Here is a 25,603-nt window from a genome sequence, read left to right as displayed (position 1 = left end):
CTTCCAAAGTGACAGTAACATGCACTGCAAGCAACTCATCAAGTTGGCTTGTATTTTCAAATCAAATTAAGGTCAATTTAATGAGATAATATTACGAAATGAGCATGCATCTTACAGAAACTTTTAAAAAGGTTTCAAGATTTTGTAGTTATCCTTTTACTGTGCACATCTAAGAATGATTTTGTCATATACATACATAGACAAATAATGTATGTGGCAAAGAAAATGAATGCAAGAAAAAGAAATATAAACAATTATGTCATCGGTACAGAATATCAAAGCACATGGTGTTATCATGGCCTGTTAAATACTTGTGCTCAACAATGAACAGATATTGTACAATACTGCAAAAGTATTTAGAATCAGAAACCAACTGTGTTTCACTATACTAAGTCTTCCAGCACAGTTTACCTGTGTCAAATAAATATCGAAGCTCTGGGCAAATGGCCTCATAGAGGCCAAGTAGCGAACAATCAAACATGCATCTTCATAGTCCACAGTATCAGAATTAATCCTGCAACAAATCCAACGTTTTAATGAGGACATGTTAATTAAAAATTATTAAAACCAACAAATGAATGGTTAATAAAGAAATCAGTAGTGCTGAAACATACTTTAATGTACTGAATTGTGATGGAGCAGTTTTAATGATGCTGCGAAGAAATGTTTTGCGACTTTCCGCTCTATGCATGATTTGTCCTGTGGTCTCAACATCTTTTGCATGATGTGTTCCTTCAGATGAATCCTCATCCTTCTGAGATTTAATTGCTTTCTCTGTCTCCATAGTTGTATCACGAAACCACTGTGCTATATAAAACTTCCGAGAAAACTGGAGAAATAAAGCAGGACACACAGAAAACAAAACCAACAGACATAGAAGAGTGAAATTAACACATTTATAATGAGATTAAGTGAGTTTAATGCACCAACCATATTTTGAAAAGCACAATCAACATTATATGTTAGGGTGACAATTTAATTGAAGCACTAATATGCATGACTGAAAGCATTTTATTCAGTACATGCTACTGAAGATAATTTTATATACACTTGACATCAGAAAGCTGAAATTTACCACCAATGATGCATCAGTTTCTGTGTTCTCATCCAGATAATCTAGCAAAGCCTTTTGCAGCTGCTGAATTTCATCTTCTCCTCCTGAAACCTATCAGAAATAGTAAGATATTTTTAAAAAAGAATATTGAACAGTGGCAATTATAATCTGAAAATCTGCATGCCCACATACAAAATACTCAGAAGTTAATGTTCTGCAATTATCAGTACAACTAACAATTTTTTAATCAATTACTTCTAAACTTTATACAGACTAAACCAAATTGAAACTGTGGATCCAAAATCTAAAAAAGATTAACAACAGAATAAAACCAGTTTTCAAACAGAATGACTGATTTATTAGTTTTTATACTATGATCTGGTGAGAGGACCCTCTGTCCCTGAGGTAAAAAGGGCTGAAATCACTGACACAAGGTTTAACCTATAAAATTCATCGTTAACTCTCTCAGCAATGTTAAATACTGAAACAGTGACTTCTCAGTTGAATAACAGAATAAAGGCAAAAAAGTCAAATGAAAATAAACATGAAACATAGACAACAATAAAAACATATGGTAAACATCAAAGAAATTATGTACTTGATGAACCTTAAGTGCCTAATTACTTTCAAACACGTAAAAAACCCAAAACAAAAAAAAAGAAACTGCAACAAATCATATTCAATATTGATAATAAAAAGTAAAAGAATAATTTCTGTCTTAAAATTCTTCAGCTAGAAAACATTTTTCTTCTTCAGTAATAAAACTTGTAACTTATAACCATCTTAACGTCTGTATGAACAGCAGAGATTGAAAATCTTGTCACAAATGCAGCACATAATAAAGCTTGCAGACATCAGCAAGTGGAAAAAGGTAGTTACAAGTCCAGAAGATGAGTATATTAAGAGAGAAACTAATGAAAAGCATGCACAAGTTTTCATCTTGACAATCTATGACAGATTTCTATGGCAAACTCTTTAAAAATGTCAAAACAGAATAGATTTTCTCCTAAATCTAATTCTACCATTCATGAGTCCAAACCACAGTAGACAGAGTTATAAGTCTTCATCAAACATTGGGGGATTTCCTAGTAATGATATCTGAGGGTAGAAGGAAATTTCCAACAGTCTAAACATTCAATTCAGCAGGAAAGAAAACTCTGTAGACCTTTAAGTTCTTTTCTGAATGAAAACAATAATTTTAAATCTTTCTGATGACTAAAGCTGAATACGTCTACCAAGTTTCTTGCCATACAAACAGTAAAGCGAAGCTTAGCTGTCATATCCACATTTCCAAGTATTTTGCTCTGATGTTACAAATAATTTATAAAGATTTATGAACAACACACTATCTACCCTGACTGATGGTACTCTATAGTATACACATTCCACAATGTATAGATGGCACTGTCTACCATCATTGACATTAACTTTCCTGAATAACTGAAAAAATGCTTTTAGCACTCATTTGCCCACAGATATTTTATCTGTAGATGCTAATGGCTAGTTAATGTCTGATCCTGTAAAAAACCACAAAACAAATAGAAAAATTCAGGTCACAACTTGGATAAGTACCTTTAAGGAATATCCTTCAATACTATAATATAACTTCTGAAGATAAGAAAAAAGGAATCTTCCAAAATATTTCTCTATGAAGTTTAATGTAGAATTTTCAAAATCACTGACAACAGAGATTTATGATCCCTTAGCACATAGAAGTATAAATTATATTAAAGCATGGACATGAAGATTTCACACTATATGTAGTACAATATTCTAACTGATAAAAGTTATGGGAAGTATCACCCTCATAAAGGAGCAGATGAATTTTTATTATTTATTTGAATGCCTGTAAATTGCACAAGGTTTATATTCAACATAAATCTGTAAGTCATTATAAAATACAGAGAATAGATCTAGAGTCTTTTCAAGTAATTGAAAGGGAAATTACCTTGATATGACTAACCAAATTTATATCTTAATCATGCTGAGAACAATTAGTAATTCAGAAAGAAATGTACAGCATCCATAAGAAATGCACAAGACTACATTTTTAAAAGGACACATAAGAACTATTGTCTCATCATATTATGTACTGTAGAGAGACCAAATGTATAAATGCTTTGTTAATTGCTGTCACCCTTGCAGATTTAGAGACATTTTGATAAGCAGCATTAGCAGAAATGCAAATATGCATTATCTACTGGAAGATATATGCAAGCCCAGTTAAAAACAAAAAACACAAAACCCAAGACCAATACCAGCTACATCACATAAATCTAACCTTACAGGCCTAACAGTTTAACTCTCTAAAAGCTGTGTATGAGTGCCATAAGCCCAATGGTAATAGTAAACGCACAAAGATACATACACATATATATTTTAATCCCCCTTAAGATAGAATCCAAAGAACAAATACAGGTTGGCTGGAGAATGTATTGAGAGCAGTCCTGAGGAAAAGGACTTGGGGGTGATAGATGACACTCAACAAGAGCTGGCAGTGTGCACTCACAGCCCAGAAAGCCACCTGTATCCTGGGCTGAAACAAAAGAAGCATGGCCAGCAGGTCAAGGGACATTATTCTACACCTCTACTCTGCTTTCATGAGACACCACCTGGAGTACTGTGTCTACTTCTGGAGTCCTCAGCACAAGAAAGACATGGACCTGCTGAAGCGGGTCCAGAGGAGAGCCACAAAAATGATCAGAGGGCTGGAGCATCTCTCTTATGAAGACAGGCTGAGGAAGTCGGGGTTGTTCAGCCTGGAGAAAAGAAGGCTCTGGAGAGACCTTACAGTGGCCTTCCAGTACCTGAAGAGGGCCTACAGGAAAGATGTGGACAAACTTTAGCAGGGTCTGCGGTGATAGGACAAGGGGTAATGGTTTTAAATTGAGAGAGAGTAGATTTAGACTAGATATAAGGAAGAAATTTTTTGTTATTAGAGGCGTAACACTGGCACAGGTTTCCCAGAGAGGTGGTAGAAGCCTTTGGAAACATTCAAGGTCAGGTTGGACAGGGCTCTGATCAACCTCATTTAGTTGAACATGTCCTTGCTCACTTCATGGCAAGTTGGACTAGATGACCTTTAAAGGCCTCTTCCAATCTGAGACATTCTATGATTCTATGATCACTAGGAAGATGGTGTGAGAAAGACATGAATTAAGAAATGTGATGCTTATATCTTTAAAACGTTCAAATTTTTAAATGGATAGATCTAAATCCATCTGGTATGGGATCTCTCACATACCTGCTTGATGATTCTGGCTATTGATCCTTGATCCATTTTGCTAGTGACTGCATCTTTCCTGAGTCTTGCAGCTACAGTTCCAAGATAGTCAAGTGATGCAACTCTTAATGCCATTTCTGTAGATTTGTTACTGAACTGGTGAACCTAAGAAAAGAAGAAATGTTAATAAAAAAATATTTATTTATGCAACTGAGATTCTTCTCACCAGACATTGCTTCACCTTATTAAAAATTCCACCTAATTTCTATGCTGCATAAAATTATGTAATTTACTATTACATCACGGATACACTCCTTACTTTTAATTAATGTTTTTTCCTTTATTGGGTCTCACTATAAATATGCCTGGTTTTTAATATATATTTTTATAAAATAAGGACATCTAGAAGAGCACATATCCTTCGCAATAGCAAAGCACCATAATGCAACTTCTTCATCATTCACACATGTATAAAGAAAACTACATTTAAACAGAATCAGGACCATAAAATATTTTTCCAAGAAACAGCTCAAATTACTGTTTTGATTGCATTATAATACTGAAGAACAACTCTCAAATATCACATCGATGAAAATATTTGTTCTGTAAAATGTCACATTACATAAGTAAATATACTATTATTGTTAAAAGACCAAACTACTTAATTGTTTTAAGGTTCTGTGCTAAAGGAATAGTCCAGAGAAGTATTTAACATGAATAATTACAACTATTAGTCTGACTTAATTCCCAATTAATATCTACACTGAGATACTATACAATGGCATTTTTTTAAAGCAGAAAATGTAATGGAATAGTAGAAGTGGCTTTCCATGAGAAACTGTATACATATGACTTTTACTAAGTTTCATATCAATGATATTCCAACCTAACTTTTAGTTTCTATGCATTACATAATAGTGATACATGTAAGAAAATCCTTAAATGCTGCATGTGTGTTTCAACAACCAGAAAGCATTCTTATAATAGTTTGAGCTAAAATAAACAAGGTTCATTGTAATAAGAAATAAATTATAATAATAGTTAAAACCAAGAATTCCTTACCAGTAGCCTTCCTAATAAGCTCAGTAGCAATTCTGCCGCTGGCCATTCTGGTTTATTGACTGTGGAAAGAAGATCTTGAATGAAGTTCTCAAACAGTGGTCTGTAGTCTTCTTCCCCTTGTTTGCTACCACACCTGTTTAAAAGAAAATGTATTTTGTAAGAGAATTTAAGAGCTATTTAAGCTTTTATTCTGATATAAACATAAATAATTCTATGTTTAACCAGAAAACCAGGTTTATGCAATTCTAAAAAAAAATCTGAAATATTACCAGAATTTTTTTTTATCCATTTACAGACAAATATTTTAAACAGTTATTCATCCAAGATGCACTGCAAGTAAATCAGCTAATCAAAGATAGCAGTATTTTGTTCCTAAGATATTTTAATTTATTATTTTTGGGTTAAAGTCTGCATTAACTTGAAGGGACAAAGTAGGTAAAATGCTAAAACTCAAGCTACAGTGGGGTATTTATGAGGTGTTGCGCCCTTAATCCTGGTCTGACTTACCTCTCAGTGATGAGACATCTCAGTATTATGCTCCACAAAGATTAAAATCAGAATGTAAAAAAAATAATCAAAAGACAACATACCTGACAGTGTTTCACTTATATGTGGCATCCATAACTTTAATGATAAACATATGCAGAGAGATGGCTAGATGCCTTGTAAATAGCCTTTTGGCTTAACAGTAGAAAACGCAATAAAAACCTTAGGACTTCTTGCTACAAATCCTTTCCATATTCAGTTTGGCTGGTTTTTTCCCTGTTGAGCTACCTAACTTTATCTACATGAAAGTAATTTTAGGTTTTTTTATATCTTTGTCATTCCAGTCACTGAAAGAATCTGGTTTCAACACTTACATATTTAATCAGCCTTCTCTTCCATGCTTCAGATGAGTAAAAGACCCCTGATAAAAGGATCCTATATAAACTATAAGACAGATTCTTCAGTGTGTAAAGAAACCCCTGCAGATTTCCTATTTCATAAAAATTTTTGTTCGGACAAGTAGGTCTCTAAAGGATCTATAAAGTATATTGTTATAAGTAACTTTATTAGTAGACATTTAGCATTGCAAAGTGATTTGGTTTGCGTTAAAAGTGTGACAAATTTTATTTGGAATTGGTGTCATGAATACACTAAGGAATGGAAAAGTACTTACTTCTTAAGAAAAATAGAAAGGAAGTTTTGTGCTGTTCTCATCGCTGTTTCATATGAGTTAGTAATAAGCACATCTTGATCCACCTAAAAATAATAAGGTTTATTTGTCTAATATTTTAGCATACACAGAAATATGATTTCCAGATGAACATTTCTCATTCATTAAATAATTACAGCAGACATAAAATTATAATGCTTAATTACCAGAATCTTACTAAAATAATAATTAATAAAATTTTTACTTTTTTGTTTGATTCCTCCTCTGAATTAGAATCTTTTTCTGTTGATGGCAAATGCACCACACACTGAATAAGCTGCAGAACTAGTGCTGTTACCATCTGAATATACATAGGCTCTCCATCAGTGTCACTACTGTTTAATCTGTGAATAAGAAAAGAGAGCATTAACACTAATACTAAACTAAAAGACAAAGCAAACCAAAACTTTTTATGAAAAATTTGGTCTCAGGCCAAAGAGATAAACTGAAACAGCTCACATATGGGCTACCAGAGTATCTGTGAAGTTCAGCAGAAATCAACGGAAATATTTAATAAATCAAACACCGCAATTCTAAGGCATTTGCTAATAGGCTGCTTATGTATAATGACATATCCATTTCTAAATAATAGCCATAAAAAACACCATAATGATCAATCATAGAATCATCATAGAATGGCTTAGGTTGGAAGGGACCTTATAGATGATCTTGTCCTAATAATTTATTACTTATATATTGTTTAATGTATGTGAAATGTGCAGGACTTGTAAAAAATAGAAAATAGTGACTGTGACCTGGATTGACTTCTACGAGATTTAGACCTATGGTAATCTCACATAGTGTAACAGACTATAAACTTCAGAATGCAAGAGTGTCTTTTAAGTTGATATGACAAGTACAAATACACTCCACCTCACATTTATCTGGTTCCAAGTGATATACCTGACAAATAGTACGGTGTTTACTACCCATACGTACATCAACACCACATAATGCTACCCTTAACAATATGAAAATGTGATAATCTCTGACATAATTCTCCCCAAATAATATCTGGGCACAAACCAGTTTGCAATTATTAATGCAATTATTGCCCTGGCAGAATTGCTTCACAGTTCTGTAGACTGAAGAGGAAAAACATGCTGCATCAGGTAAATTGCTAGAGATGAGGAAGGCAGCCCAATCAGCTCACCATATAACAACCAGTGCAAACAAAAAGCAACGGGTGATAGTAGTGGGCCTATGTCAAACTCAAACCTTCAAATGCACACTACAATCACACAAAATTGTGCTTGTGCACAACCTCAAACCTACGAATGCACATTAACATTACACTCATTTACATCCTTAAGGAGACAAAGAATATTTCAATTAATTTTGTCATCAGGCATAAATATGATGGCATAAGAAACAGTGATTATTAAAAAATACATTCATGAGGCAATTGTACTCTCACTAGAGGTTTTGAAATATCAGCCTCTAACAAAGAGCATCTTGTGGAGTCACAGATTTTTTAACAAGTTTTTAATACTGAAACCTAAAATCGTACATCTACAGAACTGTAAATGCTACTGTCTATAAATTATCAATCTATGTCAGAAATTACCTGAAATTTCTCAAACTCCTCTTGCTAGTTGGTAGTCTTGCAAGGGAAGTGAAAATTTCTTCTAGTATTAACTGTCTATGTTTTTCATACCTGGAGAACACCTATTTAACAGTTATAGGATTGTTAAAAAAAATTATTGTTACATAAAATATTGCTTTTTAAATATATCGCTAAAAATTATATAGAAATATACACTTTACATGGCATTTAAATAAATTGGTTTTAATGCATTGCTTTGTTTTTTTTCAAATAAAGTATTTCTTTATAAAATACATAAAATATTTTCAATTATTGATTTTTAAAAATATTCAGATAGCATAAATGTGTAATCGCTCATAAAATACCATGTTTTAAAAAAAATTGCCAATGGTACTATACACTATATAAGAAAGTCAAACAGTGTGATGCTAAGCTTTCAGACTCCAGTAGAAAGTAAACTTAATAGTAACATAAATTAGCATGAACACATGTATGGTTTTAGAGTACATGTGAGAAACCAGTTTTACTTCATAACCTAAGCTTTAATGTTTGCCTGATACAAAATATTCTTTTAATTTCTGGGGTCAGGATTGTAAAGTTTGCCTCACTATTTGTATAGGCATAACTACTTTTACAAATACTGGAGCACATCTGTGTTCCATTGCAGTTTTCCTGAAATAATATTTTATCTGCCCCATGAATTTTTCACATAGCCACCTCTTCAGAGGAAAAGGACATTCTATTACATAAAAGTATCCAATTAGTTCTATAGATTATTCTATTGCATAATTTCAAATCTTAACAGAGGAAATAAGGAAAACCACATTGCTAGGATTTCTTAAGACAAGAAAGGGCAGGTAAGAGGAAAGAGTTTGTGTTTATAATTTAAACACATAACCAAAATTGAGTAAATTCCTTAGCTTAAGTTGACTATTTCTTCCTATAGGGTACTCTACAAATAGGAGCATCTCAGGGAGATTTAATACTGTTCCTAGCTTATGATACCAAACTGTAAAAACATTCAAGAATAAAATTAATTCTAAACTCCAATTCTCTACCAGCAAAAATACAGCCTATGTGAATGCCTTAATAACTCTCAGAAGTACATGAACATGAAACTGCAAATTAAAAAGTACTTACTGCAGTCACTAATTTGATGGCACATAACTGTAGTTCACTGACATTTTCTACAAAGAAGGGTGTTATTCCCATAGATGATACCTATCAATAGATATAAGGTTTTTAAAGTATATTTGACTAACAAACTGTTATTTATGCAGTTTCACAAATAGGTTATTCATTCACATGGTAAGGTATTCAACAACGTGTATTACTTTATATTATTTCAAAATAAAGTTATTAAAGAATATTTGAATACAATTAGATTAGTTTTCTAAAGTGAACAATAAAAGTCATTAAAGATTTGAACATTAAATGATCTTCTTCTGGAGATTACATACTACACAACAAATTAGACACTGATTTTAATAATTTTTACTGATTTGTACTGATTTCATACTTCATGACATTGAGACAATCATACATTTTTCTTTTCTCAGAGGGACTGTATTCTCAGACAGAAATTATTCTGATAAAATTTACCTGAAGAATAGTTGTATCAGTAAGAAGCTGTATCTCTAGCAACTCTGACAAACTGCTGACAATGTCACAAACTTTGTTATACAGCATGACTATAACTCTCTGCTTATGGGTGGAACACTTGGCACGTTTTGCTTTTGAACTTAAAACACCACCTATAAAATAAAAATATCTTTATTAATTTTTTCAATGTTTCACTTATGTCAAATATTAGAAAGATATTATTACACTAAATGCAAAACATTTAGCATACTAACCACCATGAGGATCCACTCTATACACAGGATCATATTGAGGATAGAGAGTGTTCTGCAAATGAAATTTTGTGTACTGAATAACTCTTTCTATTACATCCTCAATATATACAGCTTTAGGCATATTTGGTGATGTCATAATATTGATAGCAGTAAGACAAGCATCTGCAGATTTTGTCACTCTCTCCATAATAAGATCTCTCCATAATCTCTCCTCATCTTCAGTGTCATTGTTCTGTAACAGGCAAGAAAAGACAAGAGGGCATGAACAGGTCAAATTTTTATCCATACCAAGTTAAAGATAACATTATTTCAGTATACTTACATACACACACATACAAAATGTTGCATTCCCTTTATGATACAAAAATAGTTTATTTAAGAAATCTAGAAATTTAGAAATTACTAGCAACAGGTTTGTAATCTTAAATTACAAGTCTTCAATGTCTTACTGTATTCTTCTGCTCAAACACAAAGAAGCTTTCTGTGTATCAGAGGGAAGCACTATGAAGGAAGAGTGCCACATTCTCTACTCAAGAATGCTGTAACTTAATAAAAATCTAAACTCACTCATCTAGTGTTTTCTTCAGTGAACTATGAACACCAGTTGCTGCTTTCATCAGTCTAATTTTTCTGCTAGAGCCAATTCTTACACAAAAAGACTGTAAAGTCACAAAACTCATAAGAATATAACTTTCTCCACTTCACAGACCAACCCATGTCTTTTAAAATATGACCATTTAGATATAACAAGGGGTATAGAATTTCTGTATTTCTGTCTTTGTACAAATTATAAAAAATAACATACATGAGGTTAATTATGACCACTCAACACTTCTGAAACTGCCCTGCATGACATTCGGGTCTCTAAACTGGAATGATATGGGTTCAACAGATGGACCACTCATTGGATAAGGCACTGGCTGGATGGTCACACCCAGAGTTGTGAACACAATCTATGTGGTGATATCAACATACTCGTGGAAAGGGATACCATCCAGAGAGATCCTGACAGGCTCAAGAAGTGGGCTTGTGCAAACTGCATGAAGTTCAACAAGGCCAAGTGCAAGGTTCTGCACCTGGGTTGAGGCAATCCCATGCATCAATATAGGCTGGGAGGAGAAAGCATTCAGGATGGACCTGATGAGGACTTGGGGGTGGGGGTGGACCAGAAACTTAACATGAGCCAGCAATGTGCACTTTCAGCCCAGAAAGCCAACTGACTCCTGGACTGCATCAAAAGAAGCATAGACAGCCAGCCAAGGCAGATGATTCTCTTCCTCTACTCTGCTCTTGTAAGACCCCACCTGGAGTACTGTGTCCAGTTCTGGAGCCCGCAACACAGGAAGGACGTGGAGCTCTTGGAGCAAGTCCAGAGTCCAGAGGAGAGCCACTAAAATGCTCAGAGGGATGGAGTACCTCCCCTATGAAGACAGGCTGAGAACATTGGGGTTGTTCAGCCTGGAGAGGAGGAGGCTCCAAGGTGACCTTATAGCAGCTTTCCAGTCCCTAAAGGGGGCCTACATGAAAGCTGGGGTAGGGCTTTTTGCACAAGCATGTAGCGAGAGGACAAGGGGAAATGGTTTCAAACATGAAGAGGGGAGATTCAGGTTAGACATTAGGAAGAAGTTCTTTACTGTGACGGTGGTAAGACCCTGCCCCAGGTTGCCCAGAGAAGCTGTGGCTGTCCGCTCCCTGGCAGTTGAATGGGGCTCTGAGCAACCTGGTCTAGTGGAAGCTGTTCCTGCCCATGCAGGGCAGTTGAATCTTGATGATCTTTAAGGTCCCTTCCAACCCTAGCCATTCTATGATTCTAAATATTGCAATAACATATTAATAGCAAAACCATGTGCAATTTTTAAAAACCTCTCTATTACAAATATAGCCCACAGAAAAAAATTATATTTCCTGGCTGTATAACAGCACAGTTCAACACTGGCTTTCTTTGACATAATGTTTAATGGGTTTTTTAGAAAAATTTAAAAATTGTTTGGGTAAAGATTGCTTCTTTTTTAATTGTAGCTTTTTTTCCATATACTGAAACTTTGAAAACCTAACAAACTATTTAGATGAAGATTTTTTGGTACAAGCAATGTGTCTCTGGTTTTCATGTTGAAATTCTTCCTTTCCAATATACATAATTACTATCTGTTTCGGCAGATCAAGCTTTTTCTCCCACAAAGTTACAGAGCTCTGTTCTTGCTAGAATATTGTTTTGTTTGGAAAGTGTAAAAATAAATAGATGAGAAATGTGTAATGTCACAGTTCAGCTTTGTAAAAAACTCCAAATCCCAATGTAGTTTTAGGTATATCAGGGAAAAAACCCTAAAATCTTAAACTTCCTGTTAATTTTCTTTACAGTGAAAATTAAACTTTGCAGCTTAAGAGCAGATCCAAATAACCCACTTCCTCAGTTCTTAATGCTCGGGAGAAGAATATACTCTATGTGAAAGCTGTAATACTCCTCCCATCGTGTAAGAGATTTTTTATGGACATATAGAAAAGTAGTACAGAAATGTGCAAGTGGAAGTTGCACCACTTACTATGAATATTTCAGGATAAAACTATGATATTTGTAATCAGTCAAAATACAACACCTTCCAATATGCCTGTTAGTTATCAATACTATAGTAAAACAAGTCGAGTAGTAAAAGATAAAAGAATCATAGAATGTTTTGAGTTGGAAGGCACCTTTAAAGGTTATATAGACCAAAACTCCTGCAGTGAGCAGGGACATCTTCAACTAGTTAAGGTTTCTCAGAGCCCTGTCCAACCTGACCTTGAATGTTTCCAGGGATGAGGCATCAAACACCACGCTGGGCAACATGTGCCAGTGTTTCATCATGCTCATAGTAAAAACAATTCTTCCTAATATCTTGTCTAAATGTACTCTTTCCATTTAACACCATTACACCTTGTCCTATCACTGCAGGCCCTGCTAAAGAATTTGTCTGCACCTTTCCTGTAGGCCTCCTTCAGGTACTGGAAGGCTGCTATAAGGTCTCCCTGGAGCCACCTTCTCCAGGCTGCACAACCCCGACTTCCTCATCCTGTCTTCATAGGAGAGGTGCTCCAGCTCTCTGATCATCCTCTTGGCCCTCCTCTGGACTTGCTCCAGGAGCTCCATGTCTTTCCTGTGTTGCAGGCTTCAGACCTGGATGCAGTACTCCAGGTGAGATCTCACAAGAGCAGAGTAGAGGGGGAGAATCACTTCCCTCGACCTTCTGGCCACGCTTCTCTTGATGCAGACAAGGATCTGGTTAGCTTTCTGAGCTGCAGGTGTACACTTGGTACACTGACGGCTCATGTTGAACTTCTCATCCACCAGCACCCCCAAGTCTTTTTCCTCAGGGCTTCTCTCAAGCCAGTCACTGCCCAGACTATATATATATACCTTGGCATTGCCCTGACCCAGATGCAGGACCTTGCACTTGATTTTGTTGAACTTCATGAAGCTGGCATGGGCCCACCTCTCCAGCCTGTCAAGATCCCTCTGGATGGCATGCCTTCTTCCAGTGTGTCAGCAACACCACACAGCTTGGTGTCATCAGCAAACTTGCTGAGGGTACACTCAATACCACTGTCCATGCTGTTAACAAAGATGTTAAACAAGACTGGTCCCAATACTGATCCTTGAGGGACACCACTTGTCACTTGCCTCCACTTGGACATGGAACCATTGACATTCATTCTTTGGGTGTGGCCATCAAGCCAGTTCTTTATCCACCAAGTGGTCCATCAATCAAACTCATGTTTTACCAGCTTGGAGACCAGGATGTCATGTAGGACAGTACTGAAGGCTTTGCTCAGGCCCATGTAAATGGCGTCGGTTGTTCTTCCCTTGTCTATTGATGTTGTAACCTTTTCATAGAAGGCCACAAGGTTTGTCAAGCACGATTTGCCCTTGGTGAAGCCGTGTTGATTATACCCAATCACCTCTTTGTTATTATTCTGCCTCAGCAGTGCCTCCAGGAGGATCTGCTCCATCATCTTACAGGGCACAGAGGTGAGACTGAATGGCCTGTAGCTTCCTGGATCCTCCTTCTTTCCCTTTTTGAAAATGGGGCTTCCCCTTTTCCAGTCAGTGGAGACTTCAACAGACTGCCATGACTTTTGGAATATAATAGACAGCAGTTTAGCAACCTCATCTGCCAGTTCCCTCAGTACCCGTGGGTGTATCCCATTGGGTCTGTAACATCACCTACTCAGTAACTAATGTCACTGTCGGTAACATTACCTACTGTAACATCACCTTCTCCCTTCTTCCCTTTAATCTTAACCCATATGCACTTGATCAGTTTGTCGTCCTTCCCCAGGTAGAGCTCCATCAGTTCCAGATGGTTACTGATGTAGAGGGAAACACCTTCTCCCCTCCTACCCTGCCTATCCTTCCTAAAGAGCTTGAACCTGTCTATCTCTACATTCCACTCATGGGAATCATCCCACCAAGTTTCAGTAATAGTCACTATGCCATAGCTTTCCAGCAGTACCGTGGCCCTTAATTGAATCTGTTTGTTGCCCAAGCTGTGTGCATTCACATAGAAGCACTTCCGCGGGGCTAGATGTGTCACCCTCTGAGGAGAATCCCCCTTGATTCCTTTGGGGTGTCTCAGTGTGTCCTCCCTGGCTTGCCTCAAGGCAACAAGTTGGAAGCCCTTACTAGCACTCCATCCTTGGTGTGTTGCCTCATTTTTTGTTACAGGCAAGCATGATATTATTAACTGCTTCCCCCTTCAAATCTAGTTTAAAGCCCTATCAATAAGCCTTGCCAACTCCTGCCCCAGAATCTTTCTCCCTCTGCTATAAGTGCATCCCATTATTTGCTCATAGCTCTGGTGCCTCGTATACCAAGACATGGTCATAGAACCCAAAGCCCTTTGATGACACTAGTCCCAGAGCCATGTTGGCTCTTCCTATATATTCCCTCACTCATCGCTGATGTCAGAAGGATGGAGAACACAACTTGGGCTCCTAATCCCTTCACCAGTTGTCCCAAGGCTCTGAAACCTCTTTTAATTGACTTTGTGCCTCTCATTATTACATCATCACTGCCCACCTGTAAGACCAGAAGTGGGTAATAATCTGAAGGACTCACAAGACTGGAAAATTTGCCTACAACATCCTTTACCTGGGCACTGGGGAGACAGCAGACCTCCCTATGAAGCGGGTTTGGTTTGCATATTAGACCCTCTGCTCCCCTCAGCAGGGAGTCACCTACTACAATGACACATCGATTTTTCTTTTCAGGGTCAGTTTTGATGGCCATCCTGAGGTGAGTCAGCCTTAGTGGTGCTTCTGGCCTTTGTGAACCCTTGACCTTGATCACAACCAGATCCTCCTGCACAGCCTCATACCTATTATACAAGGGCACTGCAGGTGGTGCATTTTTTAAAGGAACACGCGTGCTGGGTTTTTTTGTAGAGCAGTGACCTGTTAGCATTGACCCTCCTCCTGTGGGTTTCTACAGGAGTGCTGGGAGGCTTGCTGAGGAGAGGATATGGGATCCTCTGCTCCACTGAGAGTTACCTCCTATTCTGTTCTTGGAGAGATCATTTGGTGAAAGTAATCAATTTCCCTCTCACTCTCCCTGATATTTCTTAACCTACTCACCTCTTCCCTGAGCTCCATCACTTTGTCTTGGAGCTCTGCCACCCAGCTGAGCAGGTCATCAACCTGCTCAAACTGCACACAGCCACAGTCAGAAATGCTCCCTGTTGCCAGTGAAAGGCTGTAGCATTCCTCACAGCCTGTGGTCTGGATACCAATATCCATTTTAGTGGGTGCTGGTGCACATTCTTCCTCCAAGTAGCCACCATCATTCTTGGAGTAAATTGCTCTGCCGCTCACCCTGCCTGACTAAACTGCCCCATGCAAACCACTGTGCCATGCCTCACAGATGTGCCACACCCCTGTTCACCATGCTCCAAATCGCTCACACTCCTCTTCTTTAACCTCATGATGTTCACATAGGCCCACTTCTGAAGCTTGCCCAGGTCCCTCTGGATGGAATCCCATCCCTCAGGCACGTCAACCACACCACTCTCAGTCCTGTCTGCAAACTTGCTAAGGGTGCACACTTGTTCTCACCGTCTATGTTGTTGATAAATATATTAAACAGTACTGATCCCAATACAGACTCCTGAAGGACACCACTTGTTACCAGTCTCCATCTGGAAATCGAGCTGTTGACCACTAACCTCTGAACGCAGCCATCCAGGCAATTTCTCACCCACCTAAGAGTCCACCTATCAAATCCATCTCTCCCATATAGAGTGGATGTTGCAGGGACCATGTCAAAGGCCTTACAGAAGTCCAGACAGATGACATTCATAGCTCTTCCCTTATCTGCTGATGTAGTTTCTCCAACATAGAAGGCCACTAGGTTGGTCAGGCAGGACTTGCCCTTGGTGAAGAAGTCTCAAATCACCTCTCTGTCACCCATGTGCCTTAGCATAACTTCTAGGAGGATTTGCTCCAGGATCTTCCCAGGCACAGAGGTGAGGGTGACAGACTGGTAGTTCTCAAGTTCCTCCTTTTGCTATGGTTTGATGGGGGAAGAAACTAAATTTATGGCATTGATGCGATGACCTCTGATGTCCAAGCCCAAGAGAGACAGAAGATGTTACTTAGAATCCTGAGGAGGTGCATGGGGCAGAACAGAGAAGGATTGTATGACCTCAGTATTCTGCCATACCCTATAAAACACCAGAAGGGTTGAAAATCTGCCTTTGGTTCCCTTCTCTCTTCCGGCAGACATCTTGGAAGGAGGCTCCTAGCTCTAAGTTTACAGCTCGCCATTTGCTCTGCATAATCTGACTCAATCTGTTGCTGAGTCCTGCCCTTTTTCCTGTGTTGGCTCTGCCATGAAGGACCGTCATACTCTTATTATATCAGCTAACATTAACACCAGGTCTTGTGTGTGTGTGTATATATATATTTATATTTTCATTACTTTACTGCTTGTTACTATCCCTTACTTGTTCTATTAACCATGTTCTACTTTTAACTTCCAACCTTTAAGTCTCTCTTCCTTATTCCCCTTTTTATCTTCCCCTGGGAGGGTGAGGGAGAACAATAGAGAGCAATTCTGTTGTCTGGGTTTTGGTTTGCCCTGACCACTAAACTGAGACACCTTTCTACTCTTTTTAAAAATGGGTGCAATGTGTCCCTTTTTCCAGTCACCAGGGACTTCACCTGTCTGCCATGACGTCTCAAATATCATGGAGAGTGGCTTGGCAACTACATCAACCAGTTACTTCAGGACTGAGATGTATCTTGTCAGGTCCAAAAGACTTATGTATGTTCAGGTTCCTCAAGTGGTTAGGAACCTGATCTCTTACAGAGGGAAGGACTTTGCTCCCTCAGTCCCTGTCTTGTGGTCCATCCACTCAAGAGGTATGAGAAGAGAAATTGCCAGGGAAGACTGAAGCAAAAAGGTTGTCGAGTACCTCAGCCTTCACCTGATCTGTTGTTACCAATTTGCCAGTCTTGTTCATAAGGAGGAGTACACTTTCTTTGACCTTCAGTTGATAAAATCAGTTGAATTTTACTTCAAGTCTTAAAATTTGGCAATCTCTTGATAACATTTATATTAAATCAGAAGTTCGTCTCATACAGTATTGGAAGCTATCACTTTATGGAACTCACAGGAAGAAAACCCTGTTCTATACAATGGTATGAAATGATGCAATTTAAAACTCACATGGTTAAGTAATGTAGAAAGCTTTGCTCCATCTTGAATATTCTTCTCCAAAATATTCAGGACTTTTACTGTTTTATCTGTTGAGAGCTAAAAAAAGAAACAAAACATATCAAACATCTGTAAAAACATAAAGGCTTCCAAATTACTAAAAAAAGGTCCATGAATGAAGGACAGAACATATTATGCAATCTGACAAACTTAAATAGTAAGAAATATGAGATAAGTATTGGATCTTGTCTGGTTTCTGACACTGCATGACTCAGACTGCTGATAATATAATTAAACTAGTAAAATATGTTCTAAGACTTCAATCAAACTGCATTTTCAAGCAGCAAAATCCATAAAAATGCATTTAAAACTGCATATCTATAATTAAAACTTTTGCATCTAGAAATTTACCAAATACAATATCAATTACAAATTCTAACTGATCATATAGATCTTTATTAAGAGAAAATCCAAATTCTGTGGACAAACAGAAATAAAATTCCCTGATAAGTGAGTGGTAATAAAAAGGAAATGTATTCTTTATACCTGTGTCAACTTTGAAAAACTAGCATGTTGAAAAAAAAAGTAACTCAAACTCACTTACTGATGTTCTAGAGAATTATAATTAAATAGTCTATAGAATATGCTAAACTCCAGGAGAGTCAGTTTCATTCATCAAGATACAATTGGTGCTCACCTTTAGAAGCAACAAAATTCTGATTTTATGTATACATGTATGTAAATATGTGGAAAAAAAAATGGGAACAGAGATTAAGGGTGAGAACTATCAGGGAAGAGAAACACCCAGTCTGATAAAGCTACAAAGGAAGGTAGGGAGAAAGAAGAAAAGGCCAGGAAGAATTTCTAAATCTTGTATCAAAGAAAACCCTTCAAAGTGACTTGTATAAGTGGCTTCACAAACAATTCATAAACATAATAAGTGGTCATAAGCAGGTGGCAGATCAAGAAGTTAACACACGACTGCCTGAAGTCAAGAGTTCTAGGAACATAATGAAAGCAAGAAAAATGTTTCTAGAGATGTTATATCAATAGTTTACACCAACAGAAAGCTCCCTTGAACTGAAGTCGGGACAATCCTACAGCACCTGGGTACTGTGTCTGGTTCTGGAGCACCCAAAATAAGAAGGACATGGAACTCTTGGAGCTAGTCCAGAGGAGGGTCACAAAGATGATCAGAAGCCTGGAGCATTTTTCCTATGAAGACAGGCTGAGAGAGATGGGGTTGTTCAGCCTGGAGAAGAGAAGGCTTCAGAGAGACCTTATAGAAGTCTTCCAGTAACTGAAGGGAGCTGGGAAGGAACATTATATAAGGATATGTAGCAAGAGAACAAGGGGCACTGGTTTAAAACTTGAAGAGGGTAGATTTAGGTTAGATACTAGGGAGAAATTACAGAATCACAGAATGCCAGGGGTTGGAAGGGACATATGAAGATCATCTAGTACAACGCCCCCCTGCCAGAGCAGTATCACCTAGAGCAGGTTGCACAGGATGGCATCCAGGTGGGTTTTGAATGTCTCCAGACATGGAGGTTCTACCACCTCTCTGGGCAGCCTGTTCCAGTGCTCGTTACTCTCACAGTAAAGAAGTTCTTCCTTATGTTTTGGTTGAACCTCTTGTGTTCTAGTTGTTAACTACTGCCCCTTGTCCTGTCACTGGACACCACTGAAAAGAGTCTGGTCTTATCCTCCTGACACGAACCCTTTCGGTATTTGCAAGCATTGATGAGATCTCCCTCAGTCTCCTCCAGGCTGAACAGCCCCATCTCTCTCAGCCTTTCCTTGTAGGTCAGATGCTGCAGTCCCCTAATCATCTTAGTGGCTCTGCGCTAGACTCTTTCCAGCAGTTCCTTGTCTTTCTTGAACCAGGGAGCACAGAACTGGACACAGTACTCCAGATGGGGCCTCACCAGGGGATAGTCGAAGGGGAGGATGACCTCCCTCAAACACACTTTTCTTGATGCACCCCCGAATGCCATTTGCCTTCTTGGCCATAAGGGCACATTGCTGGCTCATGGTCATCTTGTTGTCTCCCAGGACTCCCAGGTCTTTTTCCACAGAGCTGCTTTCCAGCAGGTCGTTCCCTAACCTGTACTGGTGCATGGGGTTGTTCCTTCCTAGGTGCAGGACCCTACACTTGCCCTTGTTGAACTTCCTTAGGTTCCTCTCTGCCCAACTCTTCAGCCTGTCCGGGTCACACTGGATGGCAGCACAGCCTTCTAGTGTGTCAGCCACCCCTCCCAGTTTTGTATCATCATCAAACTTGCTGAGGGTACACTCTGTCCCTTTGTCCAGGTCCTTGATGCATATGTTGAACAGGACTGGACCCAGTACTGACCCATGGGGAGCAACACTTGTTACTGACCTCCAACTAGACTCTGTACCACTAATGACAAGCCTCTGAGGTCTATCTTTGAGCCAGTTTTCAATCCGCCCCACTGTCCGTTCACCTAACCCATTCTTCCTAACCTCGCCTATGAGGATGCTGTGGGAGATGGTGTCAAAAGCCTTGCTCAAGTCAAGGTGGACAACATCCACTGCCCTCCCCTCATGTATCCATCCAGTCATGCCATTGTATCAGGCTATCAGATTAGTCAGATATGACTTCCCCTTGGTGAATCCATGTTGACTGTTTCTGATAACCTTCTTATCCTCCACATGCTTTAAGATGCAACCAAGAACGAGCTGTTCCATCATCTTTCCAGGGATGGAAGTGAGGATGGTCTGTAGTTTCCTGGATCTTCCTTCTTGCTCCTTTTAAAGACTGGAGTGACACTGGCTTTCCTCCAGTCCTCAGGCACCTCACCTGTTCTGCAGGACCTTGCAAAGATTATGGAGAGTGGCCCAGCAATGACTTCTGCCAGCTCCCTCAGCACTCACAGGCGTATCCCATCGGAACTCATGGACTTAGAGATATCCAATTTACCTAGTTCATCTCTAACTTGATCCTCCTCTACCAAGGGAAAGTCTTCCTTTGTCCAGACTTTGTTACCTCCAAAGTCTGGGACTCCTGGAGGGTGGCCTGAGCAGTAAATACTGAAGCAAAGGCAGCATTCAGTAACTGCCTTCTCTGCATCCTCTGTCACCATGGCACCTGTCTCATTCAACAGCAGACCAACATTTTCTCTAGTTTTCCTTTTGTCTCTGATATACTTGAAGAAACCCTTCCTGTTAACCTTGAGGTCCCTTGCCAGGTTTAATTCCAAGGAGTCTTTAGCTTTTCTCATTTCCTCCCTGCATACTATAGCAGCACTCTTGTAATCTTCCCAAGTGGTCAGTCCCTTCTTCCACATACTGTAAACTTCCTTCTTCTACTTGAGCTTTTTCAGAAGCTCCCTGCTCCACCACACAGGTCTCCTGTTTCCCTTGCCTGATTTCTTGCTCTTAGGGATACACCAATCCTGAGCTTGGAAAAAGTGGTGCTTGAATTATCAACCAGCTCTGTTGAGCCTCTCTACCTTCCAAAGCTCCCATGGGATTTCTCCAAGCAATTTCTTCAAGAGGTCAAAGTTAGCCCTCCTGAAGTCCAAGGGTGCAATTCTGCTCATCGTTTTGTGCATGCTACCCATGATCCTGAACTCTGCCTTCTCATGATTACCACTGCCAAGGCTGTCCTCAACCTTAATGTCCTTCAACACTTCCTCTTTGTTTATCAGTACTAGGTCCAGTAGTACACCTCTCCTTGTTGGCTTCTCCACCACCTGAGTCAAAACATTGTCATTAATACACTGGAGGAACCTCCTGGACTATGCATGCCTGGCTGTGTGGCCTCCCCAGCAGATATCAGGTGGATTAAAGTCCTCTATGAGAACCAGGGCCTGTGATTGTGAGGCTACTCTTAGCTGACTGTAGAAGGCCTCATCAACTTCCTCTTCCTGATCAGGTGGCTTGTAATAAACACTCACAACAGTTCCTCCCATATTAGCCTGCCTCTTAATCCTTACCCACAAGCTGAATTCGCTCATCATCCACCCCCAGGGAGAGTTGGATACATTCCAGTTGCTCTCTCACATAAAAAACAACTCTTCACCTTCTTTACTGTGAGGGTGGTGAGACACTGGCAAAGGTTGCCCATGGAAGTGTTCAAGGCCAGGTTGGATGGGGCTGTTGAGCAACTTGGTCTAGTGGAATGGGTCCCTGTCCACAGCAGAGGGGTTGGAACTAGATGATCTCTAAGGTCCCTTCCAATCATTCTATGATTCTATAAGAGTATGGCAAAGGAACCACAATATTCAGTTTTCAGAAAATTAATCTTATTATCACCTGGGGCATTAGGTGTTCTAAGTTTGAAAGGGCTCTTTGGAAAGAGGAAGGAAGTGGGAAATTCAGTGTGATACTGGATAGACATAATACATTTACATTGCACTAATGACATATATCAAAAAGGGTGGATTTTTTGACTTTGCCAGCAGGTTCTGTTATACTGTGGTTGCTCAATGCTAGCTGTAAAAAGCAAAGCCTATAGGTTGATGTGCTTTTGTGAAAGTAGATTAATTATTTTAGATTTTACTGCTCGGGCAATGTGTTACCTATTGGCATATAGTGCTCTGAGCACTAACACATAGAAAGACCATTCAAGAAAAATGTCTCAGCTTCAGAGGCAGTAAAAGTTAATATGTGGTAACTTTTTAAGCACTTCAGCTAAATCAGCAGAAGCACAATTGTTCACAATATCTCTCACATGAACACCTGAAGAGGGTGGAATTTTACAGAGGACACAAGTTTTTATAGGCTAAAGAAAATTAAAAGTTCAAAAAGAGTTAAATACTATGAAGGTGTACCTTGTCCATAATGCCCATTGCCTTGATTTTTGCAGATTCGCTACCCAACTCACTAAGCTGATGCTTTCCCAGTAGCAATTCCTGTGGAATCTCATCATCATCGCCTTAAAAAAAATAAATTAACAATTATATTTCTAATAAGACTTCAAGGAAACCAGTATTTTAAAGCTAATATGAAAAAGTAAACTGAAGAAATAGAATTGATTTTCCAAATAGCTAGCATCTAATGAAGACTGATGATGACAGCTTTTGATTGTCTTAAAATGACTACTTGTTAAATATGACTGGAAGTCATAAATTGAAAATATTTTTAATATAACAAAATTCAGCTCTTTTGCTACCACCCTCATTCAGTAAACAGATCTTAAATGATTGTAGTCCAAATTCTACAGTTCAAATCTGGGGAAGGGAAACAGATGAAAAACACAGGAAATTAAGTACTTTGGGATACACTGTGTCTTAATCACATTTACCCTTACAGAAACCCCCATGATGTTACAAGACATACAGAGAGAACCGATTACTTCACTTTTTAATCTAAGGTTGTATACACCATTGCTGTAGTGATTTGTTTACTATGCTCCTCCTCTTGGTTCTAATCTTGTGACAAAAATGGTAGGAAAAAAATTAACGAATGCTCCATTATCCATTTCAGTAGAAAGTCACCTTGGTCAACCTGAACTACTTTGTCAGACAATTATGCTAAGATGGCATATTTTCCACAGAAATGGATAAGGAGCTCTGTTGGGCCAAAGGCAACAATAGATACAAAATTATGTGCCTCAGACACTACTGGCAAAACAACCATCTTATGTTATGTTGTTTACAAAGATATGTTTGGCAGAAGATGACACCATAGTGACATTCCAAAGAGGTATCCTTTTCACTCCTGGGGGACTACTATTTGTCTCATTGTGATTTATGTCCCTTTTGGATTCTGCAGGGAGGAAGGAGGAGGATCTATTTCCTGGAGCAGCAAGTGAAATTGGAAAGGCAAAGGCCACCAGTCAAGGTAGAAGCCATATAAATGCAGTATACTGTAGCATGTATCACAGGAAATTAAATCACAAAGAAGGAAGCTTGAAAATACTGATATGCAATTTGTTTGTTTGTTTCTTGTGTTTCTAACTGAGGGAAGCATTTTGAAAATTTCTAACATATTACCTAAAGCTGTAAAATCCATGTCTTCTAAATTTTCCAAAATATTCTCAATTGAAGCAGTAAATCTTTTGAAAGCTGAAGAATCCATCATTTCTGGTGAAAAGAAATGTATATATAATTATTTTATATGCAAAACATAAAACAGAAAATGTAGAAAATAAATCTTCTAAAAATACCTTCAGGCGTTAGTTTAGGTTCATAAGCTTTCCTCTTCTTTTGTTTTTCTTTTTTCTTCATTTTTCTAGCCACTAATTACGAGAAGAAAGGATTGTTTACATTTCTTACACTTATATTCAATAATGCATGTAAAGATGTTTATTTTTGAGTGTTTAACATATCCTTTAAAAATGCACTGGTATTATGGAAGAAAATAAAATTCTGGAAATCAGTTACCCTCACTGAGGCTAGGAGGAGGAGAATAATCATCCATGTCAGAGTCATCAGGACTGCGATTACGGTAACGGCCGCTAGCAGAAGTCCTCTTTCCTTCATGATAATAACCACTTCTCCTATGGTCACCAGAACTTCTTCTGTCATGTTCTTCAGACTCCCAAGCTTCATCTCTATCCTTTTTGTGTCTTTTACGAGAAGCTAAAAATGAAATGCATTTTCAGTATAAGTACATTAAGTCTACTTTTAATAGCTAAAAATTATACATTTGCAAGTTAAACACTATCTGTAAAACAAGCAAACTAACACTATAAAACTATATAAAATTCTCTTATGGCATTATTCTAACACGTTTCATTTTTTCATAAGAGAACATAGAGATAATTTCTTCAGTTATCTAAATTGTGACTATTACTGGTTGTCCATGTTCCAATTCAGTGATTGCTTTGACCACCTAACACAGCAAGTTCCAATGAGACTTGGCAACATAGTTGCTTAAATATATTCTGGTTTTGCCAAGACAACTACAATTGTTTTGATATGTATTGCAAGAAATTCAGTGTAAAGGAGAAAGCTGGAGTCACAATTCTGGGACAGGCAGCAAGTATATATCCCAGAAGGTAAGTAGTTTACAGTCATGACCAAGAAGCCCAGCAGAAGCAAATGTTGAAAAACTGGGATAAATGTTCTATACAGAAACAGAGACTTGGTGGAAATAAAGTATGTGTGTGGAGGGGGGGAGGAATGGAGAGTTCTCTGTTGCTTTCAGAGAGAGTCTTGAAGATGAGAGGGTGCTAAGACATAATGGAAAATGGTTATAATAAACACCCACAACAGTGTCTCGCATATTGGCCAGTCCTAGAAGCAGACACTGACTGAAAAATATGCTGTTAATTTTCAGCAAGTGCATTTACTTAGAAGAGACTTAATTGAAAAGTGAAATTATTAAAAAGAAAATTGCTTCTATCCTGGATCAAACCAGTAAGTTAGATATCTTACTAAAACAGTAATTAAGGGAACCCTCAAAAAAGTCACAGAATCGCAGAATGGGTTGGGTTGGAAGGGACCTTAAAGATCATAGAATCATAGAATCGTAGAATTGGCTGGGTTGGAAGGGACCTCAGAGATCATCAAGTCCAACCTTTGATCCACTACCGCCGCGGTTACTAGACCATGGCACTGAGTGCCACATCCAGTCTCTTTTTAAATATCTCCAGGGACGGAGAATCCACTACTTCCCTGGGCAACGCATTCCACTGTTTGATCACCCTCTCCGTAAAGAAATTCTTTCTAATATCCAACCTAAACCTCCCCTGGCACAACTTGAGACCATGCCCTCTTGTCTTGCTGAGAGTTGCCTGGGAAAAGAGACCGACCCCCACCTGGTTACAACCTCCTTTCAGGTAGTTGAAGAGAGTGATGAGGTCTCCCCTGAGCCTCCTCTTCTCCAGGCTGAACACCCCCAGCTCCCTCAGCCTCACCTCATAGGACTTGTGCTGGAGTCCCTTCACCAGCCTACTTGCCCTCCTTTGGACCCACTCCAGGACCTCAAAATCTTTCCTAAACTGAGGGGCCCAGAACTGGACACAGTACTCGAGGTGTGGCCTCACCAGCGCTGAGTACAGGGGCA

General features: G+C 38.6%; 1 protein-coding gene across 1 annotated transcript in view; it reads right to left on the bottom strand.

Annotated features, from left to right (window-relative positions):
* Positions 1-1,015: 1,015 nt before the first annotated feature.
* LOC103535423 (nipped-B-like protein) overlaps positions 1,016-25,603 on the bottom strand; it is a 57,169-nt gene continuing 32,581 nt past the window's right edge. The window contains exons 5-18 of the mRNA XM_030468351.1: positions 23,977-24,174; positions 23,760-23,831; positions 23,587-23,676; positions 22,423-22,526; positions 17,636-17,722; positions 9,937-10,168; positions 9,683-9,834; positions 9,221-9,301; positions 8,102-8,202; positions 6,740-6,878; positions 6,499-6,581; positions 5,340-5,472; positions 4,299-4,442; positions 1,016-1,165 (exon numbers count right to left, since the gene is read on the bottom strand). Of these exons, the coding sequence (XP_030324211.1) occupies positions 1,016-1,165; positions 4,299-4,442; positions 5,340-5,472; positions 6,499-6,581; positions 6,740-6,878; positions 8,102-8,202; positions 9,221-9,301; positions 9,683-9,834; positions 9,937-10,168; positions 17,636-17,722; positions 22,423-22,526; positions 23,587-23,676; positions 23,760-23,831; positions 23,977-24,174 (1,766 nt within the window). The remainder of the gene's footprint in view (positions 1,166-4,298; positions 4,443-5,339; positions 5,473-6,498; positions 6,582-6,739; positions 6,879-8,101; positions 8,203-9,220; positions 9,302-9,682; positions 9,835-9,936; positions 10,169-17,635; positions 17,723-22,422; positions 22,527-23,586; positions 23,677-23,759; positions 23,832-23,976; positions 24,175-25,603) is intronic.

The sequence above is a fragment of the Calypte anna genome, chromosome W (genome assembly GCF_003957555.1).
Source record: "Calypte anna isolate BGI_N300 chromosome W, bCalAnn1_v1.p, whole genome shotgun sequence".
NCBI lineage: Eukaryota > Metazoa > Chordata > Aves > Apodiformes > Trochilidae > Calypte > Calypte anna.
Note: the sequence above shows the minus strand (reverse complement) of the source record. Positions and strands in the feature narration are given on the sequence as shown.